The sequence below is a fragment of the Nicotiana tabacum genome, chromosome 5 (assembly GCF_000715075.1).
Source record: "Nicotiana tabacum cultivar K326 chromosome 5, ASM71507v2, whole genome shotgun sequence".
In the NCBI taxonomy this organism is placed as follows: Eukaryota; Viridiplantae; Streptophyta; class Magnoliopsida; order Solanales; family Solanaceae; genus Nicotiana; species Nicotiana tabacum.
In genome coordinates this window covers 97926469-97953456 of record NC_134084.1, presented here as the reverse complement: position 1 = coordinate 97953456, position 26988 = coordinate 97926469, and the positions used below count along the sequence as shown (strand labels likewise).

At 35.5% G+C, this 26988-nt stretch overlaps 2 protein-coding genes and 2 non-coding genes across 4 annotated transcripts; 2 read left to right on the top strand and 2 right to left on the bottom strand.

Moving 5' to 3' along the window:
* Nucleotides 1–1896: 1896 nt before the first annotated feature.
* LOC142180873 (uncharacterized) lies at nt 1897–4154 on the top strand. Its single transcript, XM_075252976.1, has 4 exons — nt 1897–2542; nt 2624–2913; nt 3096–3429; nt 3523–4154. The coding sequence occupies exons 1-4, from the start codon at nt 1897–1899 to the stop codon at nt 4152–4154; spliced, it is 1902 nt and encodes a 633-aa protein (XP_075109077.1).
* Nucleotides 1945–2051, bottom strand: LOC142181331 (small nucleolar RNA R71). The gene has a single exon (XR_012709998.1). It is a non-coding gene; the product is annotated as a small nucleolar RNA R71 (small nucleolar RNA).
* A 337-nt stretch (nt 4155–4491) lies between the features above and the next one.
* LOC142180872 (uncharacterized) lies at nt 4492–6743 on the top strand. Its single transcript, XM_075252975.1, has 5 exons — nt 4492–4636; nt 4741–4860; nt 4951–5169; nt 5603–5783; nt 6074–6743. Exons 1-5 carry the CDS (start codon nt 4492–4494, stop codon nt 6741–6743), a joined length of 1335 nt encoding a protein of 444 aa, XP_075109076.1.
* A 16745-nt stretch (nt 6744–23488) lies between these two features.
* LOC142181366 (small nucleolar RNA R71) lies at nt 23489–23591 on the bottom strand. The gene has a single exon (XR_012710034.1). It is a non-coding gene; the product is annotated as a small nucleolar RNA R71 (small nucleolar RNA).
* Nucleotides 23592–26988: the final 3397 nt, after the last annotated feature.

Here is a 26988-nt window from a genome sequence, read left to right as displayed (position 1 = left end):
TAGTTTTTAACTTATCATTGTTATTACTTTTATATTTTTATCTTTGAGTTATTCTCATATTAATTTTGTAATTCTCACGGAGCAAAATTAATATATAGTAACTATTGAATAAAATAGTGAAGTGAGAGTGATTATTAGTAAGCTATTATTAAAAGTCGGTAATCTTGCTTGCCTCAATTTTAATTCTCACGGAGGAATTGTAGTCGCAGGAATATTGATTTAGTAAAAATATTCTCACGAAATATTTACTATCTTTTAGCACAATTCAAACCAGAAGATATTTCGATTTAACCGTCACCAGTTCTAACTCACTTAGTTACATAACCTCACGGAGTGTTATTAGTTGATTAATTCTTGGTGAGATAAGATATAATTATATTAGCAATAAGCAATTATCTTTTAGAGAAATACATGTAGAAAGTGAGATTTTATTATAATATATTATCAAGTGAATTCAACGATTCCCAACTCTTTTAAATTATAAATCTTTCGAAAGTTGTTTGATTTTCTTAAGTATTCAACAAGTTTTAATTCCACAAACTTTTCATCAATCTGATTCTCTCAAATAGTAACTAAAATATTAAAAGTCTGTAGCATAGATGTTCCAATCTCTGTAGGACGATATCATAAACTATACTAAAATTTGACGAATCACGAGCAGGAAAATCCTATACACATTGGCCTCGTCAAATTTTTGGCGCCGTTGCCGGGGATTGGCATACATCTACTTCAGCTTAAATATTTTGTTACTAATTTGAGAATTTATTACTGTTATTTTTGTTTCAGTTAATACTTTCACTAATCAAGTGCTATAACTACTACTGTGATATTAATCCTAATGTAATGTTTATGTTTATAATAGTATTGTAAAAGTTTTTTTTTCTTTTTTGTATTATTTCTTCCTACTAGTTCCATCATTAACTGTTTTTAGCAAATTATTCGTATTGCTATTAGTACTCTCTCCTTTATCATAATAATAGTGTTATAACTACTATTTATTATTTTTTTAACGTGTATATTTATAACTATTATACTATTGTTAGTTCTTTCACATTGAATTTTTTTTTACTACTGAAAAATATTCTTATGACCATTCCAACTACATGTACTATCACTAATTACCTTTTCCATATATAGTAGTATTATAGTATTGTTTCTTGTCATAGTTCACTGTTGCATCGTTTTGTTTTTCTTTATAACTATCTTGTTATAAGTTTGAGTAAAATATTATTATTCTCTATAGATAATAAAATTATTGTATAATTATTTTTGCTTAGCACCTACTGTTTTTATCATTTTTTTAAAATTTTTTATACACTTATATTTTTTTCTTGTACTTTCTTTACTTAAGAATTTTAAGTAGTTTATGACTCGCTCTTCTACAAAAGAGTTGGTCAGTTTCGATCCTGAAATTGAAAGATTTATTCGATTGCGCAGGATAGAACAAACATCGTCTTCTCAAGGAGCATCTTGTAAAGAAATGGAAAACCAGGAAGCAGAGGACATTAACCCACTTGGGATCCCACCACCAGTCCATGTAGAGGAGCAATTTGATGAAGTGGCGCCAAGGCCAGCAAACAGAATCCTTAGGAATTATACTAAACCTGATCGCTTCAATTGTGAATCTAGTGTTAGGAAGCCCCCAGTGGCAGCCAACAACTTTGAAATCAGGACCGGCCTGATTCAGACAATTCAACAATCTTGTATCTTCATTGGTGATACAAGTGAAGACCCACATGTCATTTAATTGATTTTCAAGAACTTGTAGAAACTGCTAAGTACAATGGAGTACCTCCTGAAGCTATCAAGTTAAGGCTATTTCCTTTTTCTTTAAAAGGAGATGCCAAGACTTGGTTGCGAAGTTTGCCTCAAGGGTCCATTACGACATGGGACCAGATGACTCATAAGTTTTTAAACAAATATTTTTTCCCTGCTAAAATAACAAAGTTAAGACAAGACATATCTAATTTCTTGCAAACTGACACTGAGTCAGTTTATCAAGCTTGGGAAAGATTAAAAGCAATGTTAAGAAAATGCCCACACCATGGCATTCCTGAACATATGCAATTGTACATTTTCTATCACGGGCTAAAACCCTCTGCTAGAAATGTAATAGATACAGCTGCAGGAGGTTCTGTAATGGGAAAAACCACAGAGGAAGCATTGCAGCTGTTGAACGAAATTTCTGAGAACGCTATCCAATGGCCATCTGAGCGTGTAATCATTAAAAAGGCTGCTACGGTAAATCAGGTTGATGCTTTAAATACACTAACACAACAAATTGTTTCTTTGGCACAAAAGTTTGAATCTTTTCAGGTGAATACACAACAATCAAACCAATCTGAGGCTTGTGACATGTGCGAAGGAAACTACCAGAACCATGAATGTCAAGCAACCAATCAAACGGATGAACAGGTTAATTTCATCGGTTACAAGTCATATCCTTTTGGGAGTTCAATGGTACAGAAGCATCCAGGATTTCAGTGGAGTAACCCAAATGGTGCAGAAAACTCTCAAAGCTTCCAGAAACAACATGTACAGGGTCCGCCGGGATACCAAAGTTAAAATCGTGGGCAGCTGAGTTACAGACCTTATCAGCAAGCAGGACCATATCAACAAACAGGATCATACCAGCAGAGGACCCAACAAGCTCATCCAAGTCTTGATGACCTTTTGTACAAGTATATTAAGGTCACTGATGAAAAGATGGAAACCCAAAATTCATCCCTCAAAAATCTGGAAATTCAGTTAAGCCAATTGGCAGCTCTTGTGTCAGAAAAGATTCAGGGTCCCTTACCAAACAATACAGAGAAAAATTCAAAGGAGCACCTTAAGGCCATCACTTTATGGTCAGGTAAGGAACTTGATGAACCTTATGCAGACAGACAAGAAAAGAACCAGACAGAACAACAGGTAGACAAGGGTAAGAATTTTGAAAAACCATCTGAACCATCAAAGGAAAAAGAAATAAAGAATAAGGAAGAAAAAATTTCTGAAAAAATGACTGCCCCACCTGTGACAATTTTTTTCCACAAAAAATGAAACGAGAAAATCTTGATGGTCAATTTTCAAAGTTTTTGGAAATCTTAAAACAGATTCATATTAATATTCCTTTTACTGATGCTTTGTTGCAAATGCCTTCATATGCTAAATTTTTAAAAGAAATTTTGTCAAGTAAAAGGAAATTGGAAGAAGTTTCTGTGGTAATGCTTACTAAAAAATGCAGTGCTATACTTCAAAATAAACTACCACAAAAACTTGGTAATCCTGGCAGTTTTACCATTCCATGCACTTTGGGAGGTGTATATTTTGAAAAAGCACTTTGCGATTCTGAAGCTTTAACAAATTTGATGCCATTTTCTATCTTTAGAAAATTGGATCTTGGTGAAATGAAGGACATAGGTGTTTCTCTTCAGTTTGCAGATCAAAGTACTAAGAAACCTAAGGGAATAATTGAAAATGTACTTGTAAGAGTTGATAAGTTTGTTTTCCCTGTAGATTTTATAGTACTTGAAATGAAAGAATGTCTTGATGAACCAATAATTTTGGGTAGACCATTTCTTGCTACAGGAAGAGAAATCATAGATGTTCATCAAAGGCAACTAATCTTGAGAGTTGATGAAGAAAGAGTCATTTTAGATATGCAAAAGATACTAAGAATTTTAGGAGATGAGGCATCATCTTCATGCTTTTCTATTGACATGATTAGTGATCTTGCAGATGAATTCAAAGATGATCAATTAATTTCAGACTCAATGGAAAGATGTTTGACCAAATCAAGCACCGCACAAGATGATGATCCCGCAATTAGGAGAGAAGCTGAAATACTGGAAAAAGATTCTGAGGATAAGGAGATGCAATCAGAAGAAGTTCAACCAAAAATTGAACTCAAAGTTTTTCCTTCTCATTTAAAATATGTTTATCTTGAGCAAGAATTATTTTCAGTAATTATTTCATCTTCTTTGACTACAGAACAAGAAGAAAGACTAATTCAAGTCTTAAAAGCACACAAAGGAGCCTTAGGATTGACTGTAGAGGATATCAAAGGGATTAGTCCAACAATTTGTACGCATAGAATCCTCATGGAAGATAGCTACAAGCCAATAATCCAACCCCAAAGGAGATTGAATATTGCAATGCAGGAAGTGGTGTAAAAGGAGATTGTCAAGATTCTAGCGGCAGGTATATTTACCCAATTTCAGATAGCCCTTGGGTAAACGCAGTTCAGGTAGTACCAAAGAAAGGAGGTATGACAGTTATAAAGAATCAAAATAATGAACTCATACCTACGAGGACTGTTATAGAATGAAGAGTCTGTATTGATTACCGACGCCTCAATAATGCTACCAGAAAAGATCATTTTTCTTTACTATTTATTGATCAAATGTTAGAAAGAAATACATGATATGGTTTTTACTGTTTTCTTGATGGCTATTCAGGGTATAACCAAATACCAATTGCACCCGAGGATTAGGATAAGACAACTTTTACATGTCCTCATTGAACATATGCATACAGGAGAATGCCATTTGGTCCGTGCAACCCCCTGCTACATTTCAGCGTTGCATGTCAGCAATTTTTTCTGACATGACTGAGAAATTTCTTGAAATTTTTATGAATGATTTCACACTCTTTGGCAAAATATTTGAAGATTGTCTTTACCACTTGACTTTAGTTCTTAAGAGATGTGAAGAGACAAACTTGATTCTGAATTGGGAAAATGTCATTTTATGGTTACAGAGGAAATTGTTTTACTCACTGCTAATGGGATAGAAGTTGATAAGGTTAAAATTAATCTCATAGCAGGATTACCCCCTCCCACAACTATTAAAGGCATTAGAAGCTTTCTAGGTCATGCAGGTTTTTACAGACGGTTCATAAAGTATTTTTCAAAGATTTCAAAACCTCTGACTAACCTCTTGATGAAAGATGTTAAGTTTGATTTTTCAGGTGATTGTATGATAGTTTTTGACACCCTTAAGGAGAAATTATCAACTGCCCCTGTAGTTGTGTCCCCTGATTGGAGTCAACCTTTTGAGGTTATGTGCGATGCTAGTGATACGACAGTTGGAGCTGTTTTAGGCCAAAGAAAAGATAAGATTTTTCGTCCAATTTACTATGCCAGTAAAACACCAAATGAGGCTCAACTGATAAAAAGAGTTACTGGCGGTAGTATTTGCATTTGATAAATTTCGTTCTTATTTGATAGGAACAAAGGTGACTGTTTTTACTGACCATGCAACTTTAAAATACCTCTTAGCCAAAAAAGATGCTCAACCTAGATTGTTAAGATGGATTTTACTTCTACAAGAATTTGACTTGAGATAAAAGACAAAAAAGGAAAAGAGAATCAGGTAGCTGACCATTTGTCTAGACTAGAAGACCCTCCCCTTGAGTTCAGCGAGATAAAAGAAGAATTTCCTGATGAACACATTTTTTCAGCTGACTCTGTTGTGACTCAACCACCCTAGTTCGCAGATATTGCTAACTACTTGGTTGGAAGATGGACACCCCAAGATCTCTCTTACCAGCAAAGAAAAAAGCTTATTTCTGATGCTAAGTATTATTTGTGGAATGAACCTTACTTGTTTAAAATTTGCAGATAATATCATTAGGAGGTGTGTACCTGAAGAGGAGATGACCAAAATTTTGTATCACTGTCATGATGGAGCAATTGGAGGTCATTATGCTGCAAACCGTACGACATTTAAAGTATTGGAGGCCGGATTTTTCTGGCCAACACTCTTCAAAGATGCCCGAGCATATGTTGCACAATGTGACAGGTGTCAGAAGATAGGTAATATCACTTAGAGAGATGAGATATCATTACAGTCAATACAAGTATGTGAAATATTTGATGTTTGGGGAATAGATTTCATGGGTCCTTTTCCTTCTTCTCATTCATTTGAATATATCCTTGTGGCTGTGGATTATGTATCAAGATGGGTTGAAACTATCTCCACAAGGAAGAATGATGCTCATACAATGTGTAGTTTTCTTAGAAAAAATATTTTTACTAGATTTGACACACTTGAGTCATCATTAGTGATCACAGAATTCATTTCATGAATAGGCAATTTTCTGCTTTGCTATCGAAATATGGGGTGACTCATAAAACTGGAACACCATATCATACTCAAACACAGGGTCAAGTTGAAGTTTCAAACCGTGAGCTAAAAAGAATTCTTGAAAAGACGGTTGAAATTTCAAGAAAAGACTGGTCTTTAATATTAGATGATGCAGTATGGGCATACCGAACGGCGTTCAAAATGCCAATTGGAACATCCCCATACAAATTAGTCTTTGGAAAGGCTTGCCATTTGCCAGTTGAATTAGAACACAAAGCTTTTTGGGCACTGAAAGTATTAAACTTTGAATTAACCTCTGCTGGTAAAAAGAGATTTTTTCAGGTTAATGAATTGGAAGAACTGAGGTTGGAATCTTATGAAAATGCCAGAATATTCAAAGAAAAAACAAAAATATGGCATGACAATTTGATCCGACAAAAAAGTTTTATAATTGGAGATCAAGTACTTCTTTATAATAGCAGGCTGAGGCTATTTCCAGGGAAATTAAAATCCAGGTGGACAGGTCCTTATAATGTTACAGATGTTACTCCATATGGGGCAATTGAAATTCAACAGATCAATGGAGGAGAAAAATTTAAGGTAAATGGTCACAGGTTAAAGTTGTATTTTGGAGGACATTTTGAGCAACAACCATCGGTAACCTTAATAGCCTAATACATTCCGCTGTTAATAAGTCGAGCTGACGATGTTAAACTCAGAACTACAATTTCCTTACCCGTAGCCATTGAAGGTGAAGCAATGGAGCCTCATAACCCCAATATAATTTGTATAAATAAATGCTTAACCAATTGATCTGGTTAATATCCAGATTATTGTACAACCAGGACATCTCATGAAGGCCTCTACAAAAACAGAGCCATCTATATAGGAGTAATTCCATGGTAGTTGGTATGCCTAAGTTACTGGTTGGTTAACCATCTAATTGTGTAAATTAATTATTGGCTCAGGTAAATTTTCTGGTTTATATCAAAACCCGGACCCTATGACTGTTAAGGTGTTAAATTAATCTAGTCTATTACACATTGAATATGTGTGGTCATAGTTTCTTTCAAGCTTTCTTCTGTGACTGTAAATTTGAAAGCTAAAAAGATTTTTAATTTTTTTTAAAAGTACTTTATGTATTTCTCTCTCTCTCTCTCTCTATATATATATATATATTGTATAATGTTATAATAATTTTTTCTTCTTCTTAAATGATTGTGTCGTTGTAGGTTTTTAATTAGTAAAATAAATTTTTTCTATTGTGCACAAATATTAAGTCTTTTTTCATTATCATATCAATTCCATGTCCATGACTTTAATTTATGTGAAGGCAAAAACTAGCGTCTTCAACTCGCGAGATCAAAGGAATTGAGAAAAGTTATCATCACAAGAAGGTATACTCAATAATTTTTCTAGAACTTGCTCTAATGTTCTTCGAGGCGAAATAATGGATGACACTAATTATTGAAAGATAAAATTAGGCTTTATTTGATACACCTTTTAGCCTCTTTTAGTTTATTCTCTCCAAGAAAAAAAAATGAAGCTTTTACCTCTTAGAACCTATCTTTGAGCCATTATCTTTTTTTTTTTAAAAAACACCATGGTCTATAACCCCCAAAAGAAAGGAAAAAAAAAGAGATGTATATTACTGCTACAATTATTACTTCTTCCAGCCATGATAAGTAATGTTTGTTAGAAAAAGAGAAGAAAGACTGTGCAAGGCATGAAACAGAAAAGAAAAAAGAAAAGGAAAAAGAGAGAGATATAAATATAAGTGTGTGTATATTCTTATATCTCTTTATAAAAATAAAGCAAAAAAGAAAAAAAATGCAAAAATATTGGGGGAAAAAAGATGGAATAATTAGTATCAAGGAACATTTGCTCCAAGCTAGAAGAAGAAAAGTAACAACAAAAATATCTTTATCCTACCAGCCTGAAGCCTGACATTATAAGCCAAGAAAAAGTCCTAAATAGGTTTCAAAAATCAGTGTTGAATCTATATTAGTGGAAATTAACATGAAGAGCAAGCCTATGGACGGACAATTGTGATATTCAAGACTTGTGGTCATAAAGTTATCAATTCCGAAAGATTCAAGAGGAAAAGAATGCAAATTTTGTTTTTTCAAAAGTAAAATCAAAAGCAAGGTAAAAGATTTGGTGAAGCTTAAAAGATTAATCATTTGGCATGATGAAGGAAGTTATTTTGAATAAATTTTCTATCCTACAAAGACCAACGTTTTGAAGAAAATGTTACCAAAAGAAAAAAAATTATCAGTAGAAATGTTTTTCCTCGAGGACGAGCAAAGATTCAAGTGTGGGGGAATTTATGGGTATAATTTATTCACATATTTTTATATGTTAAATATTAAAGATTTTAAATAAAACATGAATAATTATACCATGTTCTCCCATATTTTCTAATATACTTTGCAGGAGGAAGATCGTATGAAAATTAAAGAAAAGAAGCAAAAAAGATTGAGAATTGAGTAGTCAACCGGGAATGAAGAAGCAAAAATAGCACCATAGTTGCGACAATGGCAATTGGAATTCATGAAGCAAATTACATAGTTGCAACTAGCAAAGTATAGTTGAAACTATGGTTCTTCCTCTGCAGAATGAAACTCATTTGGCAAAGTTATAGTTGCACCTACAATTTTCATAGTTGCAATTACAATTTCCATAGTTGCAACTATGGAGAACCTTAGGCAAGAAAACTCTATAAATAAAGTGTGAAGTTTGAAGAGAAGACATCGAGTCTTGAGCAGAGTAGAACTATTCTTGGTCTCTATTTTGTCTTTAATATTCCTAAGTCCTAGTAGTTATCCTTTTGTGAAAAATAATATCTTTGTACTAATTCTTCGTATTTCTAAACTAGGCTCTTTTTCTTACTTCATAATGGAGTAATTTTTTTTATTGGGATAGTTGATGAAGCTTGATATATATATTATAATACTATCTCAGTTTTAATACATTCTTGATTTGGAACTTTCTATTTATATTTTATATTGTGCTATAATAATAGTTTTTAACTAATCATTGTTATCACTTTTATATATTTTATCTTTAAGTTATTCTCATATTAATTTTGTAATTCTCATGGAGCAAAATTAATATATAGTAACTATTGAATAAAATAGTGAAGTGAGAATGATTATTAGTAAGCTATTATTAAAAGTTGGTAATCTTGCTTGCCTCAATTTTAATTCTCACGGAGGAATTGTAGTCGCAGGAGTATTGATTTAGTAAAAATATTCTCACGAAGTTTTTACTACCTTTTAGCACAATTCAAACCAGAAGATATTTCGATTTAACCGTCACCAGTTTTAACTCACTTAATTACATAACCTCACGGAGTGTTATTAGTTGATTAATTCTTGGTGAGATAAGATATAATTGTATTAGCAATAAGTAATTATCCTTTAGAGAAATACATGTACAAAGTGAGATTTTATCATAATATATTATCAAGTGAATTCAATGATTCCCAACTCTTTTAAATTATAAATCTTTTGAAAGTTGTTTGATTTTGTTAAGTATTTAACAAGTTTTAATTCCACAAACTTTTCATCAATCCGATTCTCTCAAATAGTAGCTAAAATATTAAAAGTCTGTAGCATAGATGTTCCAATCTCTGTGGGACGATATCATAAACTATACTAGAATTTGACAAAGCACGAGCAGGAAAATCCTATACACATTGGCCTCATCACAACCCACCAAACTACCACCAAGAAAGATGCAGAAGCCAGTGACTGACCTCCTACTGTCAGGGCAAGAGGCCCAATCACCATCACAAAACACCTGCAAAGACATATCAGGATCATTGTTGTAAAAGACCCCTGAATCAGCATAACCCTTGAGATATCTGAGAAGGTGAAGAACACCCTCCATGTGGGGTAGGCAAGGTTGCTGCATGAACTGACTCAAATATTGGACTGCAAAACTGAGGTCAGGTCTGGTATGGGTCAAAAAATTTAGCTTGCCTATGAGACTTCTGCACTTTTCAAGTTTAGGTAAAAGATCACCTTCCTTGGCTGTCAACTTCACATTTAATTCAAGAGGGCAGGTGACAGAAGAACACTCAAGAGAGTGAAACTCATCTAAAAGGTCATGAATAAATTTCCTTTGAAGCAACAAGACCCCAGAAGAAGGATAGAGAACTTCAATACTAAGAAAGTAGTTAAGGAGACCCAAATCCTTTATTTTAAATTGATCATGGAGAAAACTCTTCAAGGTAGAAATTCTGTCAAGTCAATACCAGTTAGGATGATGTCATCTACATAAACAACCAATATAACCAAAGAAGCCCCAAAACCCTTAGTGAAAACAGAATAATCATTGAGAGAATGCATGTAGCCTCTAGAAGAAAGAGCTTGAGACAGCTTAGCATACCATTATCTGGAAGCTTGCCTTAACCCATAAAGGGACTTCTGCAGCTTGCATACCAAAGGTGCAACAGAAGATGTAGAGGAAAAAACAGAGAGTCCAGGGGGGATGTTTCATGAAAACCTCTTCATCAAGATCACCATGCAAGAAAGAATTATTGATATCAAGCTGGAACAAAGACTAGAGTTTCTTGACTGCTACAATAATTAAAGTCTTAATAGTGGACATTTTGACAACAGGGGAAAATATTTCATGAAAGTCAACCCCTTCCACTTGAGTATCACCCTCGACCACCAACCTAGCTTTGTACCTTTCTATACTACCATCAGCCCTATATATCGCTTTATAAACCCATTTAAACCCAATAGGCTTCTTGCCATATGTCAACTCAATAATTTTCCAAGTGCCATTGGCTTCCAAAGCCTCAAATTCCTTTTTCATAGCATCTTGCCACTCAGGAATTATGGCTGCTTGAGAATAAGAATGATGTTCTGGGATATGCAACTGACCATCAGAGTGGATTGAGATGGAACTGGAGGACAGAGACTAACAAACATAGCTATTAAGATAACTAGGAGGGTTATGTGGTCTAGAGGATCTTCTCAAAATAGGCAAAGAAGGAGAAGAAACAAGAGCTGAATGATCAATAGAGGAAGAGACATGAGGTAAAGTACTAGGAGGTGAACTGGGAGTTATAGAGGAACCAGGAGCAGAATGTAAAACAGGAGATGGAGGATCAGTAGTTGAAGAAGAGGCATATGAAGAAGAAAGGGGTACAGAACAATCAGTATCAAAATAGGTAGATATATGAGAAGGAAGAATGTGAGGAGACTGATTGGAAGCCTTAAAGAAAGGAAAAATGTGTTCCAGGAAAATGACATCCCTGGAGATGAAACAGGTTTTGGAAGTGAGACTATAAAGTTTATAACCTTTCTTAGCAAAGGGATAGCCCACAAACACACATGGAATGGGTCTGGGAGAAAATTTGTCCTTGGGCAACTTAGTTATAGTGGAGTAACACAAACAACCAAATATTTAAGATAAGAATAAAAGGGAACAGAACTATATAACAATTCATAGGGACTTTTGTGATTAAGGAGAGGAGAGGGAAACCTATTGATCAAGTAGGTGGCAGTAAGAAGGCATTCTCCCCAGAATCTAATGGGAAGATGAGATTTAAATAATAGAGCTCTTGTAGTTTCAAGCAAATGTCTATACTTCCTTTCCACCACTCCATTTTGTTGAGGAGTGTGTGGGAAAGAAGTCTGATGTTGAATTCCTTTTTCAGAAAAGAAAAGAGAACCTGAAGTACTAGAGCCCAATTCTAAAGCATTATCACTTCTGACAGATTGAACCTTAGTGTGGAATTGAGTTTCAACCATTGCAATGAAAGCCTTGAGTAAATCAAAAGCATTACTCTTGGCTCCCATAAGATGGGTCCAAGTGGCCCTTGAGAAATCATCAACAATGGCCGAGAAGTACTTGGAACCATTATGAGTGAGTGTGTGATAAGGTCCCCAAGTATCTATGTGAATTAATTGGATAGGGTGAGTGGACTGTATACTACTATCAGGGAAAGACAGTCTTGTTTGCTTGGCTAATAGGCATATAATTGTTTAAGAGGAAATTTACAATTTATAGCAGATATAGTTTTCAGTTTAGAGAAAGGAATATGCCCAAGTTTGTAATGCCAAAGAACTTTAGCTTTATTCATATTATCAATAGCAGATATTGTATTTACAGCGGAGCATTCATCAGTTACACTAGTATGAATAGAAGAATTAGAAACAGAAGCATTTGAAACAACACGATGTGCAAGATAAGAAAAATCTGGATTAGAATGACAAACTGAAACAACTTGTAGAGTCCATTGTCCAGCTTACCAAGTACCACTGGCTTCCTCACTGAAAGGCCCTGTAAAGTACAAGCAGCCTTGTTAAACTATACCATGTCATCACAATGAGAGAGTAATTTATGGATAGAAATGAGATTATACTGAAAACTAGGAACATAAAGAACATTGTGCAATGTCAAATTAGGCAATAAAGCCAATGATCCAATATTGATAACCTTGACTTTATACCCATTTGGAAGAGAAATAAGGTATGGAACAGGTAAGGTTTGGACATTAAAGAGTAAATTTTTAGAGGATGTCATATGGTCAGAGGCCCCATAATCTATGATCCACTATACCATCCACTTTGGTCAACATACATGCACCATAAGATACACCAGGAGGAACTAACTCACCAGCAAAATTGGCTGACCCATTAAGTTTGAAGTAGATGGAGAAGGAGACAAATGTGATTGTTGAAGCAACAACATCAATTGAGAATATTGATCCTTGGTAAGCCCAGAAATAGCATACATATCTTCAGATTGTGGAAGAGAACCATGCTGAGTAGAGATCTCACCAGTGGCAGATTCAGGATGGCTGGTAAGCTCAACATGTGCAGCAGTCTTTCTAAGATTAGGAGATCTGGTGAACTTGAAATTTTGGGGATAACCATGGAGCTTGTAGCATTTGTCTATGGTATGACCAGGTTTCTTACAGTATTTGCAGGTGACATTTGGTTTAGATGGTTCAAAATTCACCTTAGAAGAATAGCCCTCCTAGAGACCCCAACTTTAAAAGATGTAGAGGTAGAAGGAAACTAAGTTCCAGCTGACACATTCATTTGCTTCTCATCAGAGAACAGAATGCTATATACAACCCCAACTGAAGGAAGAGGCTTCATCATCAGAATATTACTCCTGATTTGTACATATGTATCATTTAAACCCATTAAAAACTAATAAGCCCTCTGTTCCTCATCCTCTGCAGACTTAGCCCCACAAGAACACATCCTAGTTCGACCAGCAGATATGGAAGCTATTTCATCCCATAATTATTTGATTTTATTAAAATATGAGGCTATATCGAGAGACCTCTAAGAAATGTGTGCTAACTCTTTATTAAGCTCAAAAACTCTAACACCATCAGCCTTTCCATATCTCTCTTCTAACTCGTTCCAAATTTCCCTAGCAAACTCTGAATACTCCACACTGCGAGATATTTCCTTAGACAAAGAGTTTACCAACCAGAAAATGACAAGGTCATTACACCTCTGCCATTGTCTGGCAAGAGGTGAAGTAGGTGAAGGCTTCTGAGAGTTTTCATTTATAAAATCTAACTTGTTTCTAATTGAGAGTGCAATAGGGATATTACACCTCCAGCTACCATATCCTGTTCCATCAAATGGAGTGGATACTAACGAGGACCCCAAAACATCTGATGGATGCATATAGAGAGGATGGCATGGATGAGTATAGTCATCCTTATGGAACGCAGTGTGAGAAATTGTAGGAGTTGAAGATGTATCAGGAGTTCCGTTAGTCATGCTATCACATTCACAATCAAATACACGGAGAATCTAGATCATGCGAGCAAATATTCTAAGATGTAATGAAGAATGAAGTCTATGTTACCAATCTCTTTCGCGACCGGAAAGAGCTACGGCGTTCAACAAGCAAATAAGACTTCAATGCCAACCGCCGCCATAGAAGTTCGATACGAGCAAACCCTAATTTCAGTCGAAATCCTTGAAATAGTCTGAAAATAAAATTCACTTCTCTGACACACTGGAGTGAATGATTGAACGCAATATTTGAGAAAAATCGAACACAAAACCAACACCTGATGACAAACATAAAAAAAAAATTAGAATCAGATGAAGTTCATAGAAAAACAATGAGAGAACTCGAGTGTAGGATTGATTGAGTTCTCAGCACGAGATTTAGACGGATCTCGGCTCTGATACCATGTAAACATGAAGAGAATAGAAGAAGTGAGAAAGATCATAGACTGGGGCTACGCCATATCTGCTGAGAACCGAAGCTTCGAAAGTCTTTCTCTAAAAATGAATCGTGTTGTTTATTACATAAGTGGGCTTCACTATTTATAGTAACCCGGTAAGAATGGAAAATACAATGGGATGGGTATCTGTACAATTGGGCTAAATATAAATATACTAGTAAAGAAAGAAACTAGGTCCAAAAGCATTAACTAGCATCTAATACACCTATTCTGACATAATCTAATCTAATTTAACTACGAATATTAATCAAGTTGATTTTCGGGTATTTTTCACTTTTAGCCCGTGACTGTGATGACCCAAAAGGTCATCACTTGTTTTAAAACGAAACTCCATATTCCCAGGACTTGAAAACCTCATTTAGAGTCACCACGATTTGCATGTCCAGTCCGGGCACGTAGCCGGAAAGTTTAAATATGATGATCTGTGAAAACAAAATGATGAGTTTTGATTATAGAATGAGCTAATTTGACTTCGGTCAACGTTTTAGAAAATATGGGACTTGGGCGTATGCCCGGAATCAAATTCCGAGGTTCCAAGCCCGAGAAATAAATTTTCAAAGAAAATTGTTTTCGGAAATTGTTTAAAGAAATTTGAAATGAAATTTAATTAGAACATGATGGTATCGGGCTTGTATTTTGGTTCCGGCACCTGGTACAAGTCTTATATATGATTTAAGACATTTCTGTGGAATTTGGTGAAAAGCGGATGCCATATGACGTGATTCAGACTTAAATTGCAAAATTTATGTTTAAAGAAGTTTTGAGAAAATTTCAGTGATCTCGGGATTTAATTTGATGTTCATGATGTTATTTTGATGATTTGATTACACGAATAAGTCCGTGGGATGTTTTGAGTTAGTATGCACACTTGGTTTGGAATTCCGAGGGCTCGGGTGAGTTTCGGGATGTTTTAGACTTAAAACCAGAAGTTGTAGGTCTCTGCAGCCAGGCTTCGTGGTCCGCGGTGGAAGCTTCGCGGCCGCGTGCGGGCTTCGCGACCGTGGTGAGCAGGGCCAAGCCTTCGCGGCCGCGCTCGATTTCTTGCGGTCCGCGGTGGGCTCCTGTGCGGCCACAGTCCATTTCGTGCGGTCCGCACTGGGCACTGGACCGCAGTACCTCAGACCTGTGCGGTCGCAGTCCATTTTGTGCGGTCTGCACAGGGGGTCTGAGAGGGGTATAAATAGACGGGATTTTCAGCCATTTTTCACTTTTCAGAACCCCAAAAACATAAGAGGCGATTTTTCAAACAACCTTTCTTCTCCAAATCAAATTGTAAGTCGTTTTTAACTAGTTTTCTTCAATTATTAACATTTTTTAACATGATTTTCATGGGAGAAATTGGGTGATTTGGGTAGAACCTATGTTTTTCAAAAATTGGGGATTTGGACCTCGATTTGAGGTCCGATTTCAAAGCAAATTACATATTTGAGCTCGTGAGGGAATGGGTAATTGGGTTTTGGTTCGAACCTCGGGTTTTGACCACGTGGGCCCGGAGCGATTTTGATCACATAGGCCCGGGGGCGATTTTGACTTTTTGGGTAAAACTTTTGAAAACTCATTTTTCATGTATTCAAATTAATTCATTTAGCGTTTATTGATGTAATTAAGTAACTTGTGGCTAGATACGAGCAAATTGGTAGAGGAATCGAGGGGTAAAGCTATAATTGAAGCTTGAGTTGTGTTCGAGACATCGAGGTAAGTGTTTGGTCTAACCTTAGCTTGTGGGATTAGGAGTTGTGTCCTATTTGCTATTTGCTTCATGTCGAGTACGACGTATAGGCATGGTGACGAGTATCTATACGTTGGTGTCAAACATGATCGTGAGTCTTATCTTGTGATTTTCATGATCTCGTTGTATTATTCATGCCTTGGTGAAGATTTCTATTTACTGTGTAAAGTTGTGGAAAGAATTGTGACCTATGAACATTGAAGAGCGTTGGCTCCAGTTGTATAATGAATTGTGAAAGTATAAGTGAGAATCGAAACCCTAGAGCATTGGCTCGAGTTGTGCAGTGAATTGTGAAGTAAGAGTGAGAAAGAGAAGAGATCGTTATGTTGCCCCCTTGCCGGGCTATTGTTGAGTTGAGGTTCCCTTGCATTGTGCTCTTAATTGATATTACGGACGATTAGGTTGATGATTCTTCGTGTTAGGTGTTGTAACAAGTTTGGTTATAGCTGGGTAGTTAGGTGTTGTAACAAGTTTAGTTATAGCTGAGGTAGTTAGATGTTGAAACTAGTTGAGTTATAGTTGAGATAGTTAGATGTTGGAACAAGTTTGGTTATGGCTGTTTCTCCCTTGCCGGGACGTATATACTTGTACTGTTGAGTTCTCTTGCCGGGATAATGTAGCCTAGTGTTGATCCCTTGCCGAGACGGTTAATTATGATTATTGTTGACTGTATATTTGGAACGGGTTGCACGCCGCAACAGATATTATATTGGATCGGGTTGCACGCCTCAATAATGTTACGTGGAACGGGTTGCATGCCGCAACAATGTTAAAGGATAAGGGATCGGGTTGCGCGCCGCAACAGTATTGTCGTTATATTGATTGTAGACATCGAGTGTTCTTTCATACTTTATTAGGTTTCTAATTGAATTGATATGTTTCCCCGAAGCATGTTTTTCCCTCCCTTTTAAACTGTTATTACCTGTTTATATTTCTGTTGTATATTATATAACTGCACAAGTTTATCTGGAGTCTGGTCCTAGCCTCGTCACTACCTCGCCGAGGTTAGGCCAGACACTTACCAGCACATGGGGTCGGTTGTGCTAATACTACACTCTGCACTCTGTGCAGATACCAGAGTAGCCTTTGTTCAGCAGCAGTAGCTCGGGAGCCAGCCTTCAGTCCACCGAGACACCGAGGTAGCCTTGCAGGCGTCCGCAGGCCCTGCGTCTCCTCTATCTTATTTTATATTCTATTGTCTCATGTACTCGAGACAAACAGTGTTATATTTCTTTCAAATGGTTGTATTTAGTACTCTTAGTAGTCCGTGGATGTTGTGACACCAGGTTCTGGTTAGAGGCACATGATGGTCTTTGAGACATTTTCGTTTTCTATTTATTTAAGACTTCCGCTAAATTTCATATTCCGCTGTTATTTAACTGTTTATTCCCTTGTTAATACAATTGGTAAGAAGTTCTAAAATAAAGGAGTTAATGATTTCTAAGTTCATGGCTTGCCTAGCTTCTACGAGTGGGTGCCATCACGACTCCCGAGGGTGGGAAATCCGGGTCGTGACAATGACAGAAACAGAAACTATTTACATTTGGTAGTCGAAAAAGTGTATAAAATATGTATAGTTTTTGTATATAACATACAATATATATATATATATATATATATATATATATATATATATATATATATATATATATATATATATATATATATACTATTTTCTTACTTGAAAATCGTTATGTTTCAATTGGTTATTTTCTAATAGCGTAATAGACTACTAATTTGAAACGAAAGGATTATGACGATAAACGAATAGTTACTTTATCGACGGAATTTACTTTTCAACTACTAATTTAATGTTGCATCACATGTCTAAAGTAACACCCTCCAGTTTGCTTTAATTCCATACATTCTTATTAGCTGTGAACATATGGCGGCTCAACAATTTTGTTAAGTAGAAATTATTGTGCTAAAAAGACTAGAAAAAAATAAAACAAAGTTTCCTATTATGGCATTATATACAATATGAACTGGATTGTTTTCATGTTTCTATAATTGAAAAAGTTACTATATTTGGCATAGTTTCTAAGTTCAACTTTGAGCTCATACATTTTCTACTTGTAGATTAAACTTCAATTAACGCTAACAGTACTGCTACACGACTTCGATTATTTTTGGTGACATCCTCATAATTTTTTGACATGTATGTCTCCCTAAGGGTTAAATTTGCTAAAATTTGGGAGGGAGTAATTCTATAGTCTATAGATATGATGTATACATTTATTTATCGAGAAGATGTAATTTTAAAACGGAAAAGGGCAAAATACATCCCTCTAACTACAAGAAACAGAATAAATTTGACCTTATTCTAAATTTGGTCTCAAGCATAACTTTATCATTAGTGGATTGATTCAAACTTGTCCTTCAACTATGAAAAATAGAACAAATTTGTCCTCCTATTGAATGTGCAGGGTCGGATGCACATAGAACGGAATAGTATCACGCGACACCGCTTTATCAAAAAAATCTTACGAGACATATTAGTAATACTGCACTGAATGGTAAAGAAATGACATCACTTAGACATATATTGTTGCTTGGCATGTTGGTTAAGTTCCTATGTTTGCTCTAAGAGGTTAAAGGTTGGAACCTCAACTAAAACAATTTTTTGGCAAATATTGAGAAATGCTCTATTTTTAAAGTTTGTAGATCGGTAGAATTGAATTCATGGCCTCTTCTAACTTAAGATTCAACAAAATCAATGGACTAAAACTATTTCTTTGTTAGGTAATGTGATAACTAATATTATTTATTCTCCACTTTTCTATTAATACTAACACCGCTTACAAAAGATTCTGCATATGTCCTGTGGATGCGGTCACAGATATGTCCTTATCATAATAAGTAGACTAGCCCCTTAAAACTAACAGAATTTATTTTTTTAATCAACACTTTTATTTTAGGATAAAACTTTGATTTTTATTTTTAAAACAAGGAGGCGAAGAACAAAAAGAAAAAAAAATATCTAGATTCACCCCCCTCCCCCAAGAAATACACATCAAAAGCAGAAATTCACAAAATATTCAGTTTTGCTCAAAGGATAACTAGTAAGTCTTCTATCTTCAGTTTCTGTCTTTTTGAAGATTAATACTCTCTTGTCTAAATAATTGTAATTATATACATATATTTAGCTCAAAAAATAAAATTGATATTTTATGAATTTTATTCTTTCCAGCATGGCAGCAATCACAATTTCTTCAGCAAAATCAGAACTTGTTAATAAGTGTCATAATAACTCCCTGCGATTTCTCCATTTACTTTAAATTATTTTTCACGAATTTAACAATTTCAATTTGTATTTGGGTCCTTGATTAATATTTCTTCTCCCATAAAAATGATTAATTTTCTAGAATTGGTGTTCTATTTAATAACTGTTAAAATTTCAGGTGAGTATAAAATTTTAAATAGGGAAAAGACATGATTATGACGAGCAATTAGATATTTTTTTTTACTCTTTTACCATTATGGGTATGCGTAGTTTTTCTGGTTTAAAATTTTTTCAAGAAAATTTTAGGGTTAAGATTATTATCTTGCAAAGTTGTAAGTGGCACTCGATCATAGTAATAAAATATATTTTTAAATGGGTAAAAAGAAAAAATTGGAAGTCTATTAGTTTTGAGCGGTAAATATGAGTCAGTCCACTTATGATAAGGGTATATTTGGTACCAAAGTTAAACGGAGGACAAATTTATTCTATTTCTTATAGCTGGGAGAAAAATCTGAACCAATCCGCTAATGATAAAGTCATGTTTGGGACCAAATTTAAAATAAGAGCAAATTTACTCTGTTTCCCATAGTTAAGGGTCATTTTTAGCCACTTTCTTACTCCTAGTTCTTAATTACCCGTTGGAACTCGTAATAAATTAGTTCAAATTGTATATGATCTCTTAACACTTCCAGTTGTTTCTTTGAGTATATTATCTAATAAAATTGTACTGCACTATTTTAGGCATATTTAATTCAATCCAATTTTTGAACATGATCCATTCTACTTTCCAAAGTTAGGGTACGAACTACGAATATTAGACAAGTATTGTACATCTAATATAATATTTATTGTCTGTCAACAAACTTTATTGGATGACTCATAAAAGAAGAATTCCTGGCCAGCCACACGTAAGAATATATTTTTAATTTATATAAGAGTAAAAAAAAATCACATGTTGAAAAAGAAAAAGGATACATGCATCAGAACCTTGCCAGATTTTTCCATTATATGCCATGCATTAATGTTTATTCAGATGATCTTCTGTACTTTCTTTCTACTTGGTATGAAATAAGAATTCCCTTCCATACGCAACCCCTTATTTTTACTATTTATAGTATGTAGTTTTGCATTTTAAGAAACCAGTTTCACCAATGATTTGATGGATTACTCAATTATATTAGTACTAATTTGTAAATCTACTATTCGTACTGGACCTAATTATAGGAAATGCCTCAAAAATGGTAAAACATGAACAACTCAAGTTTGTAATAGGATTTGGACAAATAAACCAAATGTATGAGAAAGTCGAGTGCTTTTGGATGTGAAGTAGCACACTAGACTAAATTGAGGATAAAGAGGCTGTTGTCTATTACGTTGTTCGTGGAGACGAGAGGTATCAGATTAACCAGAGGTTTTGAGTTCGAGTGTTAGGAATAATTTTTTGAATAATTTTTTTAATAAGCTTTACGTTTCGTGGTGTGAATCCAAGATTATTCAAGGTCCCAATACTGAATACAGAGGCGGATGCAATGTATCGGCACCAGATTCAGTTGAATCCGGTACTTTTGATGCAGAATAATGTAAAAATTCACTAATATTGCAATAAATAGCAATATGAACCTATAACTTTAACAAGAAATATGTTCAGTGCTAAAAACTTTAAAGGTTGAACCCATAAAACTTAAATCTTAGATTCACCTCTGACTGAATACCAAGCGGAAAACCAAGAAAAAAAGTACTCCCTCCGTTTCAAATTAGATGAGGTACTTTTCTTTTTAGTCTGTTCCAAAATAAATGACACATTTCTAAATTTAGAAATAATTCAACTTTAAACAATTCGTTTTACCCGTTTTATCCTAAACGAAAAACTTTTATAACCACACAAATGTCATGACCTCATAAAGCTTTTATCCCTTAAACTTTTAAGAATAGAAGTTTCAAAAGTCTTTTTTTTTTCTTAAAGTCCGTGCCGAGTTAAACTATCTCGTCTAAATTGAAACGGAGAAAGTAATTTTTTCTTCAAGCCATAACGATATGACTATATATAAATTTTTCTTTATATGCCAAGTGTCTAATGGCAAAATATATATTAAATTTTAAAACTTTAAAGTCGAGTGGTGAAAGTGGTGGGATGTCTTTGAGTTTGAGACGCAAGGAACTCTACTGCTAAGATCCATTATCCATATATATTCCACATGTGAACCAAATCTTCGAATCCAAATGATGTGACCATCTGGTATTCCCTAGTCTGCATGTGAAGTTAAACGACTTTTGCCACTCTGATGTGATTGGGCATGTAATACCCTACTTGATAAAATTATTTAATCGTACATTTTCTCTTTTGAAGTTTTTTTTAGTTTTCATACCATATTGATATTTGGTGTCTCAGTTAATTAGTATTCGGCCCATGTAAAATCCATTAAAGAAGGAAGCATTCTTTACTTGGATTTTTTTTTTTTAATTTTATTTCCTTAATTCTAACACAGAGACTTTAGGAAGTTACGAGCTATTATAAGTTTAATTGCTTGCCTAGTTCTTCACACTATTACCTAAAAACTATTCAAATGAAAGTTACATATGTAGCACTAAAACTTAAGAGTATTTCTTAGTTATTTTGTATCCGAAACAATTTATCCCCGAGTTATAATTGCTATATGACATATAACATATTAGTATATCTTTCTCATCATTACGAAACAAAACATTCATACGTAATCATTACTTTGTAGTGTAACATCTTTGAATATCATGATGATTGTTTATACATTAACGAGTGACTAAACTTTCTCATCTAGAGTTGATGTAACCTATTTGAGGATAATTTTTTAGTGTATTTAATATAAATTTGCTTTTGACTTTTCTGTACTTGTTCAACTATGTTTTCGTGTTGTTGATTGAAGTGCTCTCAATTGACTATGCTTATTTAGTGTATATTACTTGGAAAATAGTACACATTTAGGTATTTGTTGAACAACATCACTCCTAATAACGTATATGAGAAATCAATATGGAGGGTTTAAGGGTGGGATTATGAATAACAAAATCTTGATGCGATCATATAGTAAGCGGTAAATTAGTGCCAGCTAGCGTAATTCGGAAGAATACGTCTAGTAAATTGTGGTAGTTGCTCGAAAGAGAATTACGACACCCAAAATACTCACGATCGGTAGAGAATACTTAAGCGAATTTGTAGGAAATATAGTGGGGAGGATTTCGACAATAGGGGAAATCATAACCCTAGACTTTTTCAATCTTGCCTACAATATTGCTCCGTTAGTTATAAACTATAGCATTTTAATTACTTTGTCCTTAGTTAGTAAATACTCAAACTATTATTTAATATTTTTGAAGTTTGATTACTTGAATTCTTGCGAAACTAGTGATTGTGATTAGTAGGTTAATTTCCTGGGGGATTCGACTTCGGCTTGTAAACCAGATTATATTTGCAACGACCACTAGACCTCTTAGGAGGCATAATTGGACGTGATCAAATTTTAGAGTCGTTGCCGGAGAACTAACGGTGTTATTAATTACGGCTAGAAGAATTGTTAGAATTCTTAGTTTAGTCAGCTTTCTCGATTTGAAATTCATTATATTAAAACTCTAACGTTTGTAGTCTTGTGTGTTATAGGTGCATGCCTAGAAACTCCTTAAGAACTAGAGAATTGTACGAAGCATTACCGGACCTTGAGAAAGCTTTCAAGGCACTAAATCGAGCAAACAAGAAAGACAAGCGACAACAGAACTCAACAGAGTGAATCAAACTAGACATGGGTGACGTCATAGACAATCAAAACAATAGAGATATTGGGAACGACCTGAACAATCAGGGTATGGCACCTCTTGTGCCAGAAGCAACCTTGTATGATTGGGCACAACCCACCGCCGAAAATCTGGCAACCGCAATTGCAATCCCACAAATACAAATGAAATCACTTCAAATCACAAACAACATGTTACATTTATTGCAGAACAAAGGACTGTTCTCGGGGTCTTACATTGAAAATCCACAACAATATCTGAATTTTTTTTATCGATTTGTGTCATGCAAAGGCAACCGAATGTGACGTCGAAAGCAATAAGACTGTTGTTATTTCCATTCACATTGACAGGAGAGACTCAGACTTGCCTCAATTCGCTCCCCATAAACTCCATCACTATTTGGGAGAAATTAGTCAAGCAATTTTTGGACAAATTCTACCCAACCAATAAGACTGCTGCACAAATTGATGAGATCTTAAGCTTCAGGCAGAAACCAGCGGAAACACTGTAAGAAATATGGGAGAGGTTCAAGGGGATGCTGGTCAAGTGACCACACCACGACATTCCTGATCAGATGTTGGGGCAAAGGTTCTACTTGGGATTGGCCGACAACTTGAAGGCCAATGTTGATGCTTCAGCAGGTGGAACATTTTTTGGCAAATCATTCAGAGAATGTAAGGTCTTACTTGATAAAATTGCTCAAACCTCAGGGTGGATGAAAAGAGACTCTACAATCACTCATGTAGTTCACTTAGTGGCTCTAGACCCAAACAACTTCATAGCTGCGAATATGACCACTCTAATGACACAAATGAGTATCCTCACCAAAAGATTGATGAGTCTGGCTAAAAGTAGGTGCACATAGTTGACACGACAAATAGAGGATTATGCATATCATCCATTAATCGACCATATTTGTGTTCGTGGAGTGGAGAAAGTGACAATCAGAACTATCAAAAGAATATGAACTATGTGGGTAACTATGGAGGTTAGAGACAAAGTGGTCAGAATTGGGGACAACAGAATCACCAGTATCAACTAGCACAGTAGCAGTACAATAACAACAACAATCCTAGAGCTATGCGACCATAGAGTCAAGCCATGCCTTACCAAAGGCAACAAAGTTACAACCAGCAAAACTAGCAGCTAGCTTATCAACAACCCCAACAACAACAGATAATGAGACAAGATGATAGGTTGTCTGAAATTAAAGGAATGCTGTAACAACTCATCGGGTCTAGCGAAAAAATTCAAGAGAAGGTCGAAGCATATGACTCAACGATAAAAGGCATCAAGATTCAACTAGGGCATATATCTTTGGCTCTGAATAATCGTCCCCAAGGGACGCTACCTACAGACACACATGTCAATCCTAAAGAGCAGGGTCCGAAGCAGCTGACGGCGGTAAGTCTGAGAAATGATAGAGATCGTGATTTAAAGCAAAATTTTTTTTGCGAAAGCCGACCAATTGAGATACTTTTGCCTGTACCAATTGAGGTTGATGAGTCAACTAAGCTAACAGAGGTAAGAGTGCAACTGACCCAGGAGGAACTAAACAAAGAAAAAGACTGAGAAAGTGCAAGAGAAGACATTAGAAAAAGTGCCTAAGCAGGATCTAACTCAAGTCACAAGAAAGAAGCGAACTCCAGCACCCTTCCCCCAAAGGTTGGCCAAATATCAGAAGGATGAGAAATATAAGAAATTCATGGAGATGTTGAAGAAGATTTAGGCGAACATCCCACTGATTAATGCCTTGAGGGAGATGCTCGGTTATGAAAAAATGATGAAGGACTTGATGTCTCGTAAGTTCTACTTTCAAGACTTGGAAATTGTGACACTGATTCAGACATGTAGTGGTGTCATGACAACACCTATAGCTGAGAAGTTATCTGACCCAGAGAGTTTCACAATTCCATGCACCATAGGCAGCTATGCTTTTGCTAAAGTATTGTGTGATTTGGGGGTGAGATAAACTTTACGCCTTTGTCTATCTATAAAATGTTAGGCATTGGAGGAGCAAGGCCCGTATCCATGTTACTACAGCTAGCCGACCGAATGGTAAAAAGGCCATTATGTATACTTGATGATGTACTTGTGCAAGTTGGAAAGTTTGTGTTTCTGGCATATTTTATCATTCTGAACTGCCAGGTTGATGAAGAGATTCTCATAATTTTGGAAAGTCCATTCTTGGCAACATGGAAAGATTTGATTGATTGTAAAATTGGTAAGCTAAAGATGAGACTAAACGATGAAGAAATAACATTCAATGTGCAGAAGTACATGCGGCGACCCAATGAGTTTGCTAATTGCTCTCTGATTGAAGGAGTGAACGTGATTTTGGAGGAGGAAGATGAGGTAGTGAATGCAAAAGACCCTGTAGCAGCCTGCCTCATAAACTTAGAAGAGGTAGATAGTGAGGACATGACATAGTGGGTTTTGGCTCTTGAAGGCCAAGGGTACTGGAAAAGAGAGCTTGAATTCAAGACTTTACACTTAGAAGAAAGAAAAACCCCTCCAGCTAAGCCATCAATTGAAGAGCCACCACAGTTGGAGCTAAAACTGTTACCGTCTCACCTCAGGTATGCTTTCTAGGGACCTAACTCGACCTTACCTGTTATTATCTCATCTGATTTGTTAGATGTGGAGGTAGAACAACTTTTGCAGGTCTTGAAGGAGTGCAACACTGAAGTTGGTTGTACCATTCCAGATATAAAGGGTATCAACCCAACCTTTTATATGCATAAGATTCTGCTGAAAGATGGGCAGAAACCTTCCAAAGAACATCAAAGAAAAATGAACCCCAACATGAAAGAACTGGTGAAGAATGAAGTGATCAAGTGGTTAGATGCAGGAATCATTTTTCCCATCTTTGACAACAACTAGGTTAGCCTAGTTCGGTGTGTGCCAAAGAAGCGTGGAATCATTATAGTTCAAAATAAGAACAACGAGTTGATGTCAACAAGAACAGTCACGGGATGAAAAATTTGTATGGAGTAATGAAGATTGAACAAGGCCACCCGAAAAGACCATTTTTCGCTGCCATTCATTGATCAGATGTTAGATAGATTGGAAGAGAGGTCCCACTTTTGCTTCCTGGATGGATACTCGGGGTATAATCATATCTCTATTGCTTCAGAGGATAGAGAGAAAATGTCGTTCACCTGTCTGTATGGCATCTATGCCTTTCAGAAAATACTGTTTGGCCTATGCAATGCATCTGCCACATTCCAAAGGTGCATGATGGCCATCTTCACAAATATGGTAGAAGATATGATGTAGGCTTTTATGGATGATTTCTCAGTGGTGGGGAACTCATTTGATGACTGCCTTATGAATTTGAAAAGAGTATTGAAGAGGTGTATAGAGACTAATCTGGCACTGGACTGAGAAAAATGGCATTTCATGATACAAGAAAGTATAGTCTTGGGACACCTAGTATCAAGTAAGGGCATTGAGGTGGACCGTGCTAAGGTTGATGTAATTGAGAAGTTGCCTCCACCCACTTCTGTCAAGGCCATAAGAAGTTTCCTTGGTCACGTCGGCTTCTATAGGCAGTTTATAAAAGATTTTTTTCAAAATTGCTAACCCTTTGTGTAAATTACTTGAAAAAGATCACCCCTTTGTATTTTCTGATGATCAAGGTAGCATTTGAGGAGTTGAAGAAGAGGCTGGTGCACCAATCATAGTGGCACCTGACTGGGAGTACCCTTTTGAGTTGATGTGTGATGCAAGCGACTATATTGTAGGAGTAGTTCTTGGGCAACAAAAAGATAAAGTCATGCATCGAATCTACTATGCAAGTAGAACCTTGACTGGTGCCCAACTAAATTACTTAGTGATTGAGAAAGTGGTGTTCACATTTGACAAATTCAGGTCATACCTGATAGGCTCGAAGGTAATTATTTATGCTGACCATACTGCTCTCCGGTACCTAATTTAGAAGAAGGAGTTAAAACCGCGC

Bases quoted from the DNA above. Each gene is read 5' to 3' on its own strand.
- LOC142180872 (XM_075252975.1), top strand. From the start codon at position 4,492: ATGTCCTCATTGAACATATGCATACAGGAGAATGCCATTTGGTCCGTG. The intron at 4,861-4,950 runs GTTTTTACAGAC...TTGATTTTTCAG, and splicing joins AAGCTTTCTAGGTCATGCAG to GTGATTGTATGATAGTTTTT. The intron at 5,170-5,602 runs GTAGTATTTGCA...TAAAATTTGCAG, and splicing joins GATAAAAAGAGTTACTGGCG to ATAATATCATTAGGAGGTGT.
- LOC142180873 (XM_075252976.1), top strand. From the start codon at position 1,897: ATGACTCATAAGTTTTTAAACAAATATTTTTTCCCTGCTAAAATAACA. The intron at 2,543-2,623 runs GTCCGCCGGGAT...ATCAACAAACAG, and splicing joins CCAGAAACAACATGTACAGG to GATCATACCAGCAGAGGACC. The intron at 3,430-3,522 runs GTACTAAGAAAC...TTGAAATGAAAG, and splicing joins TCTTCAGTTTGCAGATCAAA to AATGTCTTGATGAACCAATA.